Source organism: Myotis yumanensis, unplaced genomic scaffold, assembly GCF_028538775.1.
Source record: "Myotis yumanensis isolate MYYU_CA2020_CCGP unplaced genomic scaffold, mMyoYum1.0.hap1 SCAF_8, whole genome shotgun sequence".
Classification (NCBI taxonomy): Eukaryota; Metazoa; Chordata; class Mammalia; order Chiroptera; family Vespertilionidae; genus Myotis; species Myotis yumanensis.
Genome location: NW_027223759.1, coordinates 24,539,239 through 24,555,963, shown reverse-complemented (window position 1 = coordinate 24,555,963; position 16,725 = coordinate 24,539,239). Strand labels below are relative to the sequence as shown.

At 38.7% G+C, this 16,725-nt stretch overlaps 1 protein-coding gene across 4 annotated transcripts in view; it reads left to right on the top strand.

Annotated features, from left to right (window-relative positions):
* The window catches only part of PAX3 (paired box 3), a 93,837-nt gene that overhangs the window by 57,720 nt on the left and 19,392 nt on the right, over positions 1-16,725 (top strand). For 3 of the 4 annotated variants that reach the window (XM_070423326.1, XM_070423328.1, XM_070423327.1), the window contains exons 5-7: positions 4,435-4,640; positions 13,078-13,243; positions 14,170-14,384. In XM_070423326.1, the coding sequence (XP_070279427.1) occupies positions 4,435-4,640; positions 13,078-13,243; positions 14,170-14,384 (587 nt within the window). The remainder of the gene's footprint in view (positions 1-4,434; positions 4,641-13,077; positions 13,244-14,169; positions 14,385-16,725) is intronic. The other variant, XM_070423329.1, reaches the window with a different exon arrangement.

Sequence of the window (16,725 nt, the reverse complement as noted above, 5' to 3'; positions counted from 1 at the left end):
TTCAAAAGGACTGTGTGTGTGTATGTGTGTGTGTGTGTGTGTGTGTGTGTGTGTGTGTGTGTGTTACAGAAAATCCATACCTATTTAGGACACACCAGGTTGGAAGAGAAAAAGAGGATATGTTCTATGAAATCCCCAAGACCTGGATTAAATCTTAACTTCCCTTACTGTGTGACCTGAATAACTTCTTTGAGTCTCAGTTTCCTTTTTCTGTACAATGAGGAAAGCATTTACTTCACAGGGTTTTTGTTTAGTTAACCTGAGGAAGAGAGAGAAATCGTCATCCCCTTGGTATGGTTTGCCTCAGGTTCGCTGGTGACAGAGTTAAATTAATGTATAAATCAGAGAATGGATTATGAGGGGATTTTGGTAACAGTCAAAACATTCAAAGTCTGATAACAATGTGGATTGCAGTTTGCAATTTAAAGCAATACAATTTCCACTTAAAAGGCCTTATATTATATATTGATATGGATTTTCTAATGAGAACTACTCTGGAATTTGAAATTGGGGGACTAATATTTCTACTTAATGAATAATAGAGCAAATATGTGAGGACATGTGTAGAATATGATTAAGCAACGTAAATGTAATGAAAAATCTCCCCTAAATATTAAGGGTGGATAGTAGAAATAGTCTCAAAGAGATTATATTACTGAAGAGATTATATTTAATCTAGTTGCCAGATCCTATCACTTTATTACTTACTCAGATAACTGTCTTGATAACACTGCTTGCAGTTTCCAAGTCATAACACTAGATATTCTCTACAGAAAAAATATATAATTTCTTTCTGTTGAGCTATCTTTGGTCAATATTTAGCAAGATAAGTTACTTTGTATCTAGTTTCTAATTTTTCTAGTATCGAGTAAAATTGAATATGTAAAATAGATGAACTTCAACGGAATGATTTCTTTTGTGCTATTAAATGGGATTTAAGTTTTAAGTTTGTTCTTGGTCAAAACTGAATGACTCAAATTCAGGGTATTATGGATCTTGTTCTGTGTACATAAGGAATTTTACTTTTATTGAGTGATGTAAGGAATTGTATTATTTCCATCTTTAGAAATAGCTAGTATTTCTTAGCTGGTAGATTAATCTTGGTTTGCTGACTTAACATATTTTAAAGCCCACATCCTTTTGGGGTTTACCGATAGGGAAAAGTTAGAATTAACTTGCAAAATTGTGGCTTCATATTGCCAAAAATGACCAGTTGGTTCAGATAATTTCCACCAGAAAAATTGGGAAAATTATTTCCACCATATCTTTTGAATTGATGCTGTGTGGGGGCTTTCCTAGTTAAATTCAGCCTAGAAAGAAAAGGAGTGATTAGTTAACTCATTAAAAAAATTTTATTTTTGGTGGTGTAGGCTGTACTATTAAGCTCTTATTCTGAATCATTTTAATCACCCGCTGTCGGTGGTTCTTTGTCTTTTAAATCACAATCCTTTTTTTTTTTTAAAAGATACTAATTCTCCAGAAACATGTAGCTATGTAAATACTTAGGATTTCCAAATAATTTTAGAGGATTCACAGACTCCTCAGAGCTCATATAAAAAGATGTTGGGAGTCTCATATAAGCGGAATATCCATCTAAGAATATAAGGGCGGCAGAGAAATCAGTGTTAGCTCAAAACTTAACTTTTCCCTGGCACATTTATTTACTCAATCTGTACTTATTGAGCACCTACTGTGTTCCCAGGCTTCTTGCAGTGAACAAGGCAGAGATGAGCCTCGAGCTCCCAGAGTTTGTGTTCTGGGGGATGTTGATTGTGAAGGTGGAAGAGTGGTCTTGACTCTCAGAATGAGCTCTTGCTGGCACGAAGCAGCTCCTTTTTCTTCAGGAACCAGAGTCGATTTTGATTAATTGACCTGACAGTGCATGGCACATCATATTTACTGGGAAGGACTTAATAGCCCCAGAGACTCCCAAAGGAAACACGAAAATTTCCACATACTATTATCCTAATGGGGTCACAGTAATAGAAAGTACAAGCAAAGAGGTAAGGTTCTCACAGGTGGAGGAAGCTTGTGGTCTGTCATTAAATGCTGTTGAGTTTTCACCTGCTTTCACATGGGAAAGGAAAGTCAGGTCATCCTCACCCAGAGCATAAAAGGAAAACATTTTATGGAAATTTATTGTCCTCTGAGGGACATAAGTAGTTTGTTTCTTGGGGGCGCATATTATTTATAATTTAAAAATATGTATGTGGAAGCGATTTTTGTTTTTGTAAATTGTGGCAGGCAATATTTTCTGTATTTGGGAATTTTGAGAGGGAAGAGAATGATTAATCTAGAATATTCTATAAAGGTGGTTCTCTAAACGTCATCTAAAATCAGTAAAATTAGCATAAATCCCCTGGGAGTATGTTAGAAATGCAGATTCTCAGAGCCCACCCCAGACCTACAGATCAGAAACTGTGGAAGGGGACAACTATCTGTGTGTTAACCAGTCCTTCAGATGACTGCGATGCTCTGAAAGTCTGAGAACCACTGCTCTACAATTAGGCACCAGTTATTGCTCTTTTAACTTGGGTCATATTTATCAAACACATACACATGCAAGTTGTATTGGGAGATTTGGAAGTTTATGATGCAATGCATGGCATATTTCTTTGCGTGTTAATACTCTTAAATATCCTCATATTTTAGGAAAACCTGTTTTCTTTTTTAAAGTTAATACTAAAATATCAAAAAATCAATCCTAAGATGTCCTAAAATAATGAGTTTATATGAAGTTAGACCATTTTCTATTAAATTAGATAACAACTGAAAGACCAAGTGCAATGTCTAACACACAGTAGATGCTGTGTATATTATAGCTCTATTTTGCTTTTATGCACAAGCATTTACTCTTTAAAATTTTTCATGTGTATTAATTCACTCTCTTAATTTCACAGTGTTTGAATAGGCATAAAATGAAAAAGTATTAAATTGTTAGAAAACTTAAAATTATATTTATGGGTTATTTTGGACATGCACCTTTTTGAGCAGGATACAATTTATCCTAAAGTAGAATGAAAGTTTAGATTTCCATAGGACAGAGCTAAGTCTGAGCTGAAGACAAAAGAGAAGGACATAGGAGACATTGCATTTCACATTGCCTCTAACACCACCTACATTTCCCCAGGTCCTACCTGACTGAGGGTGCAAATGCCTTACTTTGACATTGACATTAGTTATCTACAACTTTCTGGCTTTCCTTCTTCATTTGCTGAGAGCACACATCAATCCCTTCCCCGGAGGAACCCCCAGTTATTCGGGGAGTTTTCAGAGCACATTTGGATGTGCTCTGGAGCAAGGATGCTCCGGTTCCCGTACTATACTTAGTGTCTATTGCCTGATAGCCTTCTGACAGCCCTCTGCCATTGCCCAAAGTCCAGGGCCTCTGGGTCAGGGCTGCTCTCCTGCCCAGAACCTTGTGTCTGGTGCAACCTCAAACCTCAGAAGCTTCATGGGCCAACAGGTGCTCTGTCACAGCTCACAGACACCTCATTGTATCATTAACTCGAATTCCTATCTAATTTCCCAGCACCTTCTCCCCTTTCCTAGAACCCCCACACAAATTTGGAAGGTCTCCTTCCCAGGCAAATTCAAGCTTTGGTGGGGAGGAGGCCATAGCAGGGCTGGCTTTAGGAATTGACCTGTGCAGTTGCCCTAGGCCCTGCCCTCAGAAGGACCCTGTGTTTGGTTTTATGCTCTGTTGTTGCTCTCTTGAACACTGGGTCCCACATTTTCATTCTGCACTGAGTTCCTCAAATGAGGCAGCAGTCCTGGGCAGCCACCCACCATTCAGAGGCCCAGACTCTGAGCTTCAGTTAAGGGACAGTTTACTAGATGATGCCTGCTTCTTCCTGAATTTATTCTTTAGATTTGTATTCACAGTTTCTAAATTCTCCTTAAAGCATGTCCCAGTGGCAATGAGATATTTAAATGTGATTTTTCTTAGAGGAGAGGTGGAGCCTGTACATTTATAGGAATCCTGCAATAGTTTACTATTATTGCCTTTTTAGATACTAAGTTGATTATTTATTTAAAATAACATATTTCCTGTTGCAAATGTTGCTGAAAAGTTTATCAGGAACCAAATTAAATGTGACTCATTCATTAGACATAAATTAAGTGACCCATTAAAGGCTAAGGATGAAGGTCATAAGAGATGGAGTAAGTACTGTCCCTGTTTTCTAAGAGCTCATTATGGACCTTGAATGACAGAAGCAGATTGCCATTACTTCTACCTGGGGGGCTTGAAGAGAGGGTAGCAGAAGAGATTAAATGCTATTTAATAATATAATACCTCAAGGAGGGGCTTGGTGTCCATGAAGGATATTGGGAATGTACCTTAGACTAGGACCTGAATCATTATGGCTTGTTCAGACTTGAATTATGATTCACATTTTATCATTTTTTACCCCCACCTGTGCTCTTTCTTAGCCTCAGCACCCCAGTCAGATGAAGGCTCAGACATTGACTCTGAACCCGATTTGCCACTAAAGAGGAAACAGCGCAGGAGCCGAACCACCTTCACAGCAGAACAGCTGGAAGAATTGGAGCGCGCCTTTGAGAGAACCCACTACCCTGATATTTACACCCGGGAGGAGCTGGCACAGAGGGCAAAGCTCACCGAGGCCCGAGTGCAGGTACTGCTGTCGCCCTGCCCTCATCCTGCCTCAATCCAGGCAGGAAACAAAAAAGGGTCTTTTCTCCTTTTAAAGCGGATTTTAAATCAGGAAAATAGATATATTAGCAAAAGCAGTTTGTGAATTGTAGCCTAGAGCACTATCAAGTTCCCTCCTTTCTCTCTAATGCCTTTTCTTTATAGTTTGCCTTATCATGATAACAGCATCATGGCCTCTTTTTTTCTTTTTATTTGAATTTGCCTGATTCACCCTCCTCCCTTCCCATCTCTTTTGTTTTAGGTATGTCTATTTAGCAGGATTTTAGAAAAAAAAATTCTTAATAGGTAGGTGAGTCCAACTAAATTTGTGATGGATACACGTGACTTCTTTCCTGTTGTATTGTTTGATACAATTATTTTATAGATCACATTTTAAAATCTGATCTATTGAATTTACTTTCTTTGAATTCTTAGTTTTTTTTTTTGGTATTTATGAAAATGTGCATTTTTCTTTTGGTTATTATTACTATGAGAGTATGATTGTATCAGCTAAAACACACAGAAGTATGTCAGTTCATGTTTTTACACATCATTTCAGGAATCCTAATTATGTACCAGTCATTATCTGGATTTTTGGGGTGGTACACAGATAATAGCAAAACAATTTGAGTGTTTTCTTTCTCTGTGCAAGTACTGTTCTAAGTGTTTTACATGAATTAACCCACTCACTCACCATTAAAACCCTAGATTGGTACTATTATTATCCCCAACTTATACACTTGTAAGTGGTAGGTATTTGGATTCCATATGCTTCCTCTCCACAGCCTTTCAATTATGACGACATGCAAAGGTGTATAAGGTAAAATCCCTTTCTTTAAGGGTTTTGTTGTCTGGAAGCATCTCAAGTATCTATATTATCCTAAGAATAGTTTGAATTATCTTTTGAACTCTTAGACGTACAGTTGACCCTTGAACAACATGGGAGTTAGTGACACTGACCCATGAGTAGTCGAAAATCTGTATATAACGCTTGACTCCTGAAAAAATTAGTTGTCCCTTAATATCCATGGAGCATTGGTTCCAAAACATTCCACAGATACCACAATCCAAGGATACTCAAGTCCTCCACATCTGAGAACTCCCAACTGCAGATCGAAAACACTTCAGGCATTTACAGAAAGAAATCTGCCTCTAAAAGGACCCATGCAGTTCAAACCTGTGTTGTTCAAGAGTCACCTATACTCTGAACCCTCTGGAGAAGGCTTCTTTGGTGTATGACGTTTCTATTGATTGATAGAATAATGTTTTCATCACTCATTAATGATGAACTTTCCCCTCATGGTAGTAAAGCACCATTTGAAAGATTACAAACGTCTTAGGGTATCCAGGAACTCTTTACTATCCCAGAAGTTAAGTTACCTTATTTGGAAATGTTGTGTTATTCCCAGATACTTTACTTTCATAGTCAAAGTGAGTCTGGGAACTCAGCAGTGAACTAGTCAGCTGATATGGTCTCGAGTGATCAACACTTCCTCATATGTAGCTCATTCCCTCTGCTGTTACAGAATTTTACAGCAGTAACCTCTTCTAGGCCCAGAGCCCAGTCAGAGGGATTGTCTTATTCACTTTGACTTTTCATATGATCATCATTGTGCTAAGAAAGTTGAGGAATGCTGAGGTGAATTAAGACAAGTCTTTTAAGGAGCTACAACCTAATATGGGTAATAAAGTAACCATACAGATAATTTAAAAAGTAAAGCAGATGCAATTAGTACTATAAGAAAGAGACAAAATGCAGTGGGAGAAGCTGAGAAGAGGAAAGGATGAGATCTTGTTGGAGTAAACAAGAGAAGCTCATGGAGAAGGGAGATTTAAGATGGACTTTTGAGGCGATAGATATTCATTGGACAGGGCAGGTAGGGAGAACATACTAGTAAGAGGGAGTAATATGAGCAAAAAGCACAGAGAGTTGGAAGCACATGAGTTACATATCAGGCGACCTTTCATTTTCACTCATGTTGAGGGAACAGAGGATAGTTCATTTTAATTGGAGGGTAAGGAGTGGTCAGTGGCAGGAAGGAATATGGCTGAAAATCTATTCTGAGGACATCTTGTGGAAGGCCTGGGTTTCAGGTTAGGACACTCACACTTAATGTGACAGCTGAGGAGTCTGTGGGTATGAAACCATCAGTGGCAGTGTGAATGGAAAGGAAAGGATGGTGATGAAAAGTACTTAGAACTGAAACGTAGGGAACTGATTGTGATAGTGGAGGTGGGGGGAGTGAAGGTAAGAGTCACAGATACACCAGGTGTATAGTGTAGATTCCAGTTGGTACTATTCAATCCCTCTACCTGTTACATTGGGCTACAGAATTGCTTTCCAGAATTGACCACACATCATGATAATAGCTATACATAAGTATTACATCATTATATAATAATATACAGTATACCTAATATTACATGTACTAATGCCACAATTACTGTATATATCAAATATGTTTTGCTTTTAGTTCTAGGATTAAATAGTTACTCCTAGAACTACCCACTTCTGGGATTACCCAGTTTAAATGTGAAGGTCAGTTCATTCAGTCTCTGTTCTGTCAGCAACCTTTTTTGAATGCCCACTGTATAGATAGGATTTGGTCCCTATACTCCATGGCTGGCCAAGCCCACATGCTGGGTCTGTCCTTAAGATAACTCAGACTCAAACAATAAATATTGATTTTTAAAGAAATCAAACAAACAGAGTGATGAAAAACTGAAAAGAGCATTCAGCGTTGCTCTATTTCATTCTTGCCTTTGCCGAAGACGAGGATGGGGGACAGAATCAATCTCAAGCCCATGCGGCTTGGACAGAGCCTGGTGTTCGCATCTGGCTCAGTGAGTGTCAGAGAATAAGAATGGCCCATTAACTTCCAGAGGACATGGGATCAAACCAATAAAGAGTGGTTCATATTTTTCTATACAGTGACCTCTTCTCCGAAGCAGGGCCCTCATTAACTTAACAGCTGTCCTAATGTGGCTTTAACCCGGTGACTCTTTACATTCCTTATGGCTTCATTAGTTCCCTTGAGACACATCCCGTCCTGTACCACAGCTATGATCTACAGCCTAACAAATTCCCTACAACACCCGGCATATGGATCTTACTTAACCCAGCAGGAAAAAGAAGGGAGTAGTTAATCACTGATTAAAATGCCAGAACAAAATCCTGTAGTTTTTAGAAGGATCTGGGAAAGCAGTAGCAAAGTCAACTCAGTTTGAGTGATAGCCAGAAAGTGAGTTAGTTTAATTTGGGGCACCTGGGAAAACCAAACACCAAACCAACCTCCCCACCCCCCCCAAAAAAAACACAACAAAAAACCACACACGATAAAAAACCTAAAACCCGAACACTTCCTATTCCATTTATTTTCCTGAGGAAAAATATTTCTAACTTAAGCCTTTGTCAGTATTTCATAAAAACTTGTTTGGACAGTAGCTACATTGTATTTATCATAGTCAAGTCTGAGTACACAATCTAAGAATTGTACACCAAAAACTAATTTGCCTAAATTACTTCCTGGGTAGCTGTTAGTTTGGAAATAATAGAAAACATTAATGTTTTGTGGGGGAGTATGTTGTGCAAATATTTAGTAAATATTTCATCTGAGAACTCCATGAAGCAGGCAGGCATCATCCTTTACCACCAAGATAATAGCAGACAGGAAAGGAAGCTGCTTGTAGAAATAGCACTTAACAAGGAGTCAGAAGATGTGGGTTTTGGTCTCCGCTTGTCAAATGCGTTTTGTTGAGCAAGTCACTTAATTCTCCTATAATCCAGGTGTGTCTCAGTTTTTTTGTGTGTGTTTTTAAGTTTTGAAATTTGGAGTAGGTTAGATGAGATGGTCTTAGTTTGGGTCTGTGGACGACCAGGAAAATCTTGGATGATTTTTGGAGACTTGAGATTTGTACACAAAATGTTGTGCCTTTGCTTCTCTTTGCGCCTCTCTCTCTCTCTCTCTCTCTCTCTCTCTCTCTCTCACTCACTCACTCTGTAGAGGGCATTAACTAGGGAGAGGGCTTCTGGCTTTTATCATATTCTCAAATACCACCTCCTACTGTTCCATTCCTCAATTAAGAGCTGTTAGGATGCATGATCTCTCAGGACCCTGCTAGCATCAGTAATTTGGGATTCTCAAGAAAGCCCAAAGGTGATTTAACACCATCTGACAGATCCGTGTAGTTAAGAAGTTAAGATACATATGGAATAGTTGACTCTAAACTCCATAATGAAGCAAAAATATGGTCATCCTGCAATTTGCTGTAGGAGCTCACTCTTGGAATTATAAAGATGCAGTTTAGTATGCTTTCCTGTGTGTCTGTGGTCCTCTGGACACTCATGGAGCATGGGGTTCCTCCCTCAGCCTCTTGCTCATCCTCTCCCCAACCCACAGGCCATACAGTGGTCAAAGTGGTCTGAGAGGGTGTGGTCTCAAAAGGGAGAGGGGGTGGAGTGAATGAGAAGGTCCAGGGAATGAGCAGTTTGTCCTGAATTCACCTACTTGGAAAGTCCTATATTTGGCATTGTAGCATTAGACACCACCAAATCCAATGTTCAATCAAGTTTTTTTATAATCTTGTTATGAATTCTCTTTCTAAGGATTACATATTACATTCTTTTCTTTCCACATTTTTCCAAATTGCATGTGAAATAATCCATCTGGAATAATGTAAGTTAGATTGCCTTTGAGGTCCACACCAAAAATGTGAAGGAGTAATTTATGGATGGGCAAAATTAGGCTTACACCCTGGGACAATTAGCACTAATCCATGAAACTTGGAAACAAATTTGACCTACATCTCCATTCAAGCCCAACTGGCTTTCAGTGATTTGAGGTGTTATTTGGGCACTTTTCTGTTTGCTCATGAGCATAAAAAGCTTTGGCTGTAGACCACGGAGTTAAGGAAACAAAGCAAGGCTTTAATTCTTGGGTTTCTTAGAGGTGGCAATGAGACATTTTTACTTATTAGCTAACATTTGTTGAACACTTAATATTTCTTAGGTATTCTTTTAAGGTCTTTGATGGCAATGTTTCCTCTATGTATCACAGTAGTCTTATAAAATAGTTTTTTTTTTATTTCTCCCATTTAGCAGATTAGAGAAGAATCTCATAGATATTAAACAAATTGTTCAAGGTCACAGAGGTAGTAATTCAGGCAGCTGCAAGTCAACTTTTACATGGCTTGTGTTGCACCCATGTGAATAAAAAGTATTACTATAGCTTTTAAAGTACTAAGTTTTCCCCAACTTATATTGTTGAGGGTCTGAACAAATTGGTTACTTATATTACTCATCAAGAGAAAAATGTATGAAAGTCTTTTTCTTCTTTTGTAATTCATTACCCCCACCCCCACAGTTACCATGATGTTATGGGGACCTTTTGGTTAATTTAAATTTTGCTTCAAAAAATCATTGGACCTTGTATTACTTCAGAAATGGATATAAAGATGATTTCCAAAAGGCACGCATATAGCTTTGTGGAAGGGCTCTGTAGAGGGACAGACAAGTAGGGAGAGATCCAGGGGCCAGATGAAAAATGAACCAAGCTTCAGGTCATCAAATGAAGTAAAAACTTCAAGGGGATGTCTTTCAGTTAAAGATGGGGTGATAACAGTCCCCCAGGATAATTGTGCTTGGCTGGTTTGGGTATGTAAAATGAGGGTTATTTCAAGGGCAACTTTTTCTTTCTGTTAAAAATAAAATATATGTCTTCTATGAGTTTCAAAGTATAAAGAAGGTAAAGACCACTTTCCAACTTGCAACTTCAGTATATTTTTCCTTTGATGATTCTTTTGGCAGACAGCTGGTTCTAGGAGAGGCAGAAAGCTAGCAATGGCAAGAAAATGACAAATTTGGTTGAATGGCCAGAGTTAGGCCAGCCCTCAGTAAACCCTGCTTCATTCAGGACTAGCCTTCTGGATTTATTTAAATTTAAGTACATTTAAATTCTTCCCCTTAGGAAATTCTTGAGCCTCCTGTTGCAGGTTCATTTTTCAGTAAAGATTTTCTTCCCAACGATTTCTCTTAATCTTTTATTGTACTGTAAATATAAGAATTTAAAAACCCAGCTCTTAGTGGGTTTATTCAATGTCTTCAATATTTTTTGTATCATTTTAAACAAATGAAAACAAGATCCCAGAGACCTTAAATCCCTATTCTTTTGGATTTGATCTTTGAATGTATTTGTGGAAATTATGGTGTTTCTTCTAATTTATTATTTGAGGAAAGACATTTTTTTATTAAAAATTGGGTTAAGGAGGAGTTAGAATAAGCATAAATTAAAAGTAGGGTAAATTGCTGGAGTGATCAGGTATAACCATCCACTGCATAAATCACACTTGGTTTACTTATCTAAAGGTTACAGAAAGAAGTTGGCATAGAGAAATTGGCAACATTGCTCTGATAATGACGGAAGTGCAGGCTTCTGAGTTCTTTATGAAATATTTCATCAGCACAATTGAGACTAGTATGTCTGAATGAATGAAGCCACATCAGATGTAGGTTTGTCTAGATAGGTGTGTGTCTGTGGGGGGGGAGCACCACATCACCTGAGTCAGGTGGACTTGTAATCTCAAAGGTTTACAATATAAAATAAAACCATGGTGCATGGTATAGTACAGTGCACTCACGCATGACTATGCCCCTCATTTCTTACCCTCAGCCTCCTCAGGCTAACACAGCTTGTCCCAAACACTTCTTTGAAAACAGTTTTCTTACTCTGATGCCTCTGGGGGTCACAGCAACAGATTTGCAGTGAGAACACACAATTGACGCAGACCTCAAATTGAGTGCCGTTCATGGTCCTGTTATCCCAGGTTTAATTCAATTATGTATCAACAAGGGGAAATATTGACTTACCTTCTTTTTTGGTTGGAAACTTAAGGAGTATTAAATATTAGTGTTTTGAGGACGGTCACACAGCTCTCCTTAACAGTATCTTGCAACATGCCCAGAGGAGACTGAACTTTTTTTTTTCAGAGCTTGGGTAAGGATCAAAAGTTTAAGCAGATACCTTGGCAAAATATTTGTTAAATTGGGCTTTCTTGCTCTAGAAAGGAGAAATTCCACCCACCACTCTTTTTAAAAATTTACAACTTAAAAAAATGACAAGATGTAAGGAAATCAGGTCTTATCTTTTCTTAGACATGCTGTCTCCTGTATTATCACCTCCGTTTGGAGTCATCTCCTGTTGAAATCATACCCAAGCTTTAAACTGAATTGAAACTCTGTCTCCACTCTAATTTTCCAGATTCTCTGTATTTGGAGCTTCTAGCTCTAGTGAGCAATTATTTTGGTTTCCTTGATGACCCCCAATTCCATAAGCACAACGCGATAAGCTACTGGAGTGCAGGGATCCTATCTTTTCCTATCATCTCATTCACTCCTCCATCCCTCTGACCCCAGGCACAGTGCTTTCTCCATATTAAGTTTTCAATGAATATTTGATATAGGAATTAGCAAATATTTGATTGCTAGAAATCCTCTCTCATTTTGGGGGCAGCATCACATGTACACTTGGAAAAATTAAAGTTCTACATTTGAACTCTGCAGGTGTAAGAGTTGGGCAAGATCCGGGGGCCCATTAATAATTTCTCAATATTTTAGATGTTCAGTTACATTTCTTCCTCCTATTATTGCCATTTCTCTCTAGCTGCTCATACAAAGTATTTGGCTGTTAATTTTCTCAAAGGCATTTTATTTTATTATATCAAGTTTTTCTGAATGTACCTGGTTAGCATAGTGCCTGGCATAGAGTATTATAGGTGCTTAAAGCTGTTGTTGAAAGAAATAATAAAGTAAGTATTTAATGGATCTCCTAGATAACATGCTCTCATTTCTTAAAATACTTACCACTTCAGCATTTATTTCCACTAAGATCAGGACAATGTCTCACACATTGAAAGGGATGGTAAGATGGCTCCATTTATTCCCTTGGTCAATTTATGACTGTCCAGGAGCTATGGCCATAACGACCATAGAAATACAGAGACAGACTGATAAGAATATAAAACACAAGGGTTAGTGTAATAGGCAGGTCCAAATTAGGACATGTGTAGTGCAGGAGTCAGAGGCTCATGGATCCTCCCTAGAATCCATGAAAATGGGAGGGTATTGGGGGTGACAGTGTGGGGGAGGATCTGTTGTTCTGACTCCAGCTCAGCCATTCCTACCCATGCTCATCACTGGATTTTGGGGGCTCTGCAAGACCACGGAATGCCCTCAAAGCCCCTCTGTGACCCCTGACATTCAACTCTCCGTTCTCCCCTGACAACACAACCCAGAGGGTGGAGAGCTCTTACTTCTTTTTGCCCTGTCAGTAAGGGGCCTTTAATCTGTTTTAGCATGAAAAATTCATTAAGAATGTAGTCTTATTTCATCAGCGAAGCCCTCAAATTTTAAATTAAATCCATAGGTCTGGTTTAGCAACCGCCGTGCAAGATGGAGGAAGCAAGCTGGGGCCAATCAACTGATGGCTTTCAACCATCTCATTCCGGGGGGATTCCCTCCCACCGCCATGCCCACCTTGCCAACATACCAGCTGTCGGAGACCTCGTACCAGCCCACTGCTATTCCACAAGGTATGGAGGAGTCAAGACCATAGAATGTGCCTCCTGATAGCTCTCCCTGCTGCTGATTCGGAGGAAGCCTTGGTGACACTGTTACCGTTTGCATGTTAATGACATTACATCAGGTTGTCCTGAATGTCCCAGTCACATTTCAGAAACACAGTTTGTTTTGGGACATATTTGAATCTCTCTAGATAAATTGTGTTGTAATATTATCCCATTTCAGTATTTGAAAACAAAACAAAACAATGAAACCAAACAACTTTTCTTTAAAAAAAAATGCGATTTGCTTTTCTCTTGTTACAAATTTTACCTCTACAATTGTACTCCAGTGTGAAATTCACTGAAGTTCCACGATGGGTACCAAGTACAGGGGTCATTGAGGGAAGGTAAACTTTGATAAAGGCACTGTTTGTTGGCACATAGAGGTGAATGGGATAAATAAGACGAAGTTATTTTGGATTATGAAAGATAGCATTCTAGGCGGTCGAAACTATACTATTGCACTAATACTGAGATGCTTTGAAAGTATATTTGCTAAAGAAATTTGAGACTTGCAACTCTTACATCGGTTAATTCTTATGTTGATTAATAACATTCGCTACCCACTTAGGTTTGCTAGCCTTGTTAATGTGGTTTCTGAATTCCTATTCTGGGTGAGTTTGCCATGAAAGTATATAAATCAGTTATGTACTTGCACATATGTGCGGAGGTATTCCCATGTTAAGAAATGGGATGGGTGGGTGCGGAGTGGAGGGGGTCAATGGGAAAAAAAGGGGACATCTGTAATACTTTCAACAACAAAGATACATTTAAAGAATAAAAAAATCGAAATGCAGTTGGAAGTGAACACGTGGCCTGATGGCCTGGTGCCTGTGAGCGTTGGCACTGCACTTCCTACAAGGGAACTTGGTGGCTGACCATCTTCTTCATTGCAGCCGTGTCAGACCCCAGCAGCACCGTGCACAGACCTCAGCCGCTCCCCCCGAGCACCGTACACCAAAGCACTCTTCCTTCGAACCCGGACAGCAGCTCTGCCTACTGTCTCCCCAGCACCAGGCATGGATTTTCCAGCTACACAGACAGCTTTGTGCCTCCGTCCGGACCCTCCAACCCCATGAACCCCGCCATTGGCAATGGCCTTTCACCTCAGGTCAGTCCCGTGTTTCCAGACAGATGATTTGCCGTACACCAGAACCAAACAGTCAATTCCCCCAGGCAGCGGTATAATGAATTGCCAAATTTAAACCATAATGTATTCCTTATATGAGCCACATGATTTCAGTTTCCTAGCTTCCTTTCTCTCCAGCCTTCCTATGGGGCTGTATCAAAAGTTGCAGCTTAAACTTAAAATTCAAGTGATTCCTAATGGAATCAGGGAGATTTCCGTTTAGACGTAGTTGTCAAGGTGTTTGTCGTTTCTACTCCTAGTTCTGGTCTTTGGGTAAGAAACTCACACACACTTAAAAACATGGTATTTGGTCAGCTGAGAGAGTTGTGAACCAAAGCAACTAATAAAGCACCAGATTTTATAAAACAATTGGGAGGAAGCAAACAAGTTGTGTGAGGAGAGACCCAGCTGATGACTACAGAACTCTGGTGTAAATGAGTCATAAATGCCTGAATTAGGAGAATTACTGCTCCTTGGGAATATAGAGATATTTGAATATTGTAATTGTTTTTCTAATTTGCATTGGACTATGAGCTTTTCTTGAGAGATCATATTAATAAATTGCCTTATAATTGCATGTCAGAGGGTTGGTTAAATTTCCTACATGTGGCATCTGTCTGGGGTTGACATTATTAGCAGTTGTTTAAATACAGATCGCTTGATTTTATTAGAGAGCTCTGGCCCAGGTGGTGAGGAGAGCTGCTCACTAAACTTGGAGAAATGTCACAAAGGGGTGGCAATCTATAATTGCGATCGAGAATCTCTTCGGGGCTGAGAGTGGGAGTTTTAACAGCTTTATCTTTCCTTAACCGCCTTTTTCCTCTTGGTGGTTAGAAAAACAGAGAAAAGCTCAGAATGACACAAATGAAAAGTGAAAAGACAATTATAGTCAATTACACACTAATCAGTGACTATCACCGCTGCCTAAGCACCAAGAGGGCATTCTAATAGGCAGAAAATGAGATTTTAATGGCACAAAGGGTGGCCAAAATAACGACTCATATATCTTTGCCTTCTTCGTTCTCTTCAACTTGTGGTTTGCGTCTTGGGAGTGGAGTTCCTGGGCTCTGCACAACAGTGATAACTCTGAGCAGCTAAAAAGTTCAAAGCCGTTGGAGTTGAAAAGAATGAATAGTAAAGGCAATGAAATAAACATTTCTGCCTAAAGGCAAAAGTTCATAAATCCTTTTTTGTAACAGTAAATGTAATTAAGTTTCATAGATTCCTATAGCACATTCTGGGATAAAAAAAAGAAAAAAGAAAAAAAGAAAAAAAAAAGAGGTGGATTTAAACCTCAGCTGAAAATAACAACATGAAAACAATAAATGTGCTTCCTACTGAACTTTAGTGCATTTAATTTCCAAGTGCTGGCATTTATAAATGTGATTCTGCATGAACATCTTGGACTTATAGATGCATCATTAAATGCTCAAATTTATAGCATGTAAACATTTTCCACAGTTTAGAAATAATGTCAGAGTTATCTCTGCAGTTTTAATATAAGTGGTTTTGGGCCATGGAAAAGCTTTTTATGAATGTGATTTGATTGAAAGTTTTAATAAAAATAAACTTTAAGCCTAACTACTTCTGGAAGGTGAGACCCAGGATTGTCTCAGTATTTTTTAGTGTTCAACCATAGCAAATACAAGGACACAAATGTCTATTCTATCCGTGAAACTGCTAGCTTTTAATAAGTGTGTCACCTTGCATATTCTAAGAAGGGTATTTTATTGCATTATATAAGCATTACAAAAGTGGAATTATTAGCACTTGACCTTGAAACTGTTAATCCTTGATTTTCAAGAAGCCTGGCTATGATTCCGGACTTGGCAGTAGGGTGGGAATCATTCCAATATCAAGCAGTGGAAAATTCCACAGGCAATTTTTCCTGTATTTCTTTACTATGCTCCTATATATTATGTTAATCCCTTCCTTAAAACATTGCAAATACTCAGGATATTTTGCATTTCTGCCATACATTTCTGTCTCAAACCACCAATGTGAATGCATGTTGTCTTAGTTCTGATAGCATCCCCAAAGAATTAGGAAAGTAATATGAAGCTTCTTATTTCCTCACACAAAACTGAAGAATGAAAGTCAACATCTCATCAAACATCTTTGCAAAATGAGGGACTAGAAAACTTGGGCATTAGAACTCATATTTTTATAGCTTTTGGGATTTTTCACTCCTCGGGAATGCCTCTATTCAAGCAAGGGAGGGGTATCCTTGTTTGTGGTTATCTGGCTTTATTAAAAATATTATGAAGAAAATTTGAAGACAAAAGCCCATGTCAAACAGCCTGGTTTACCTGTAAGCTAAAGT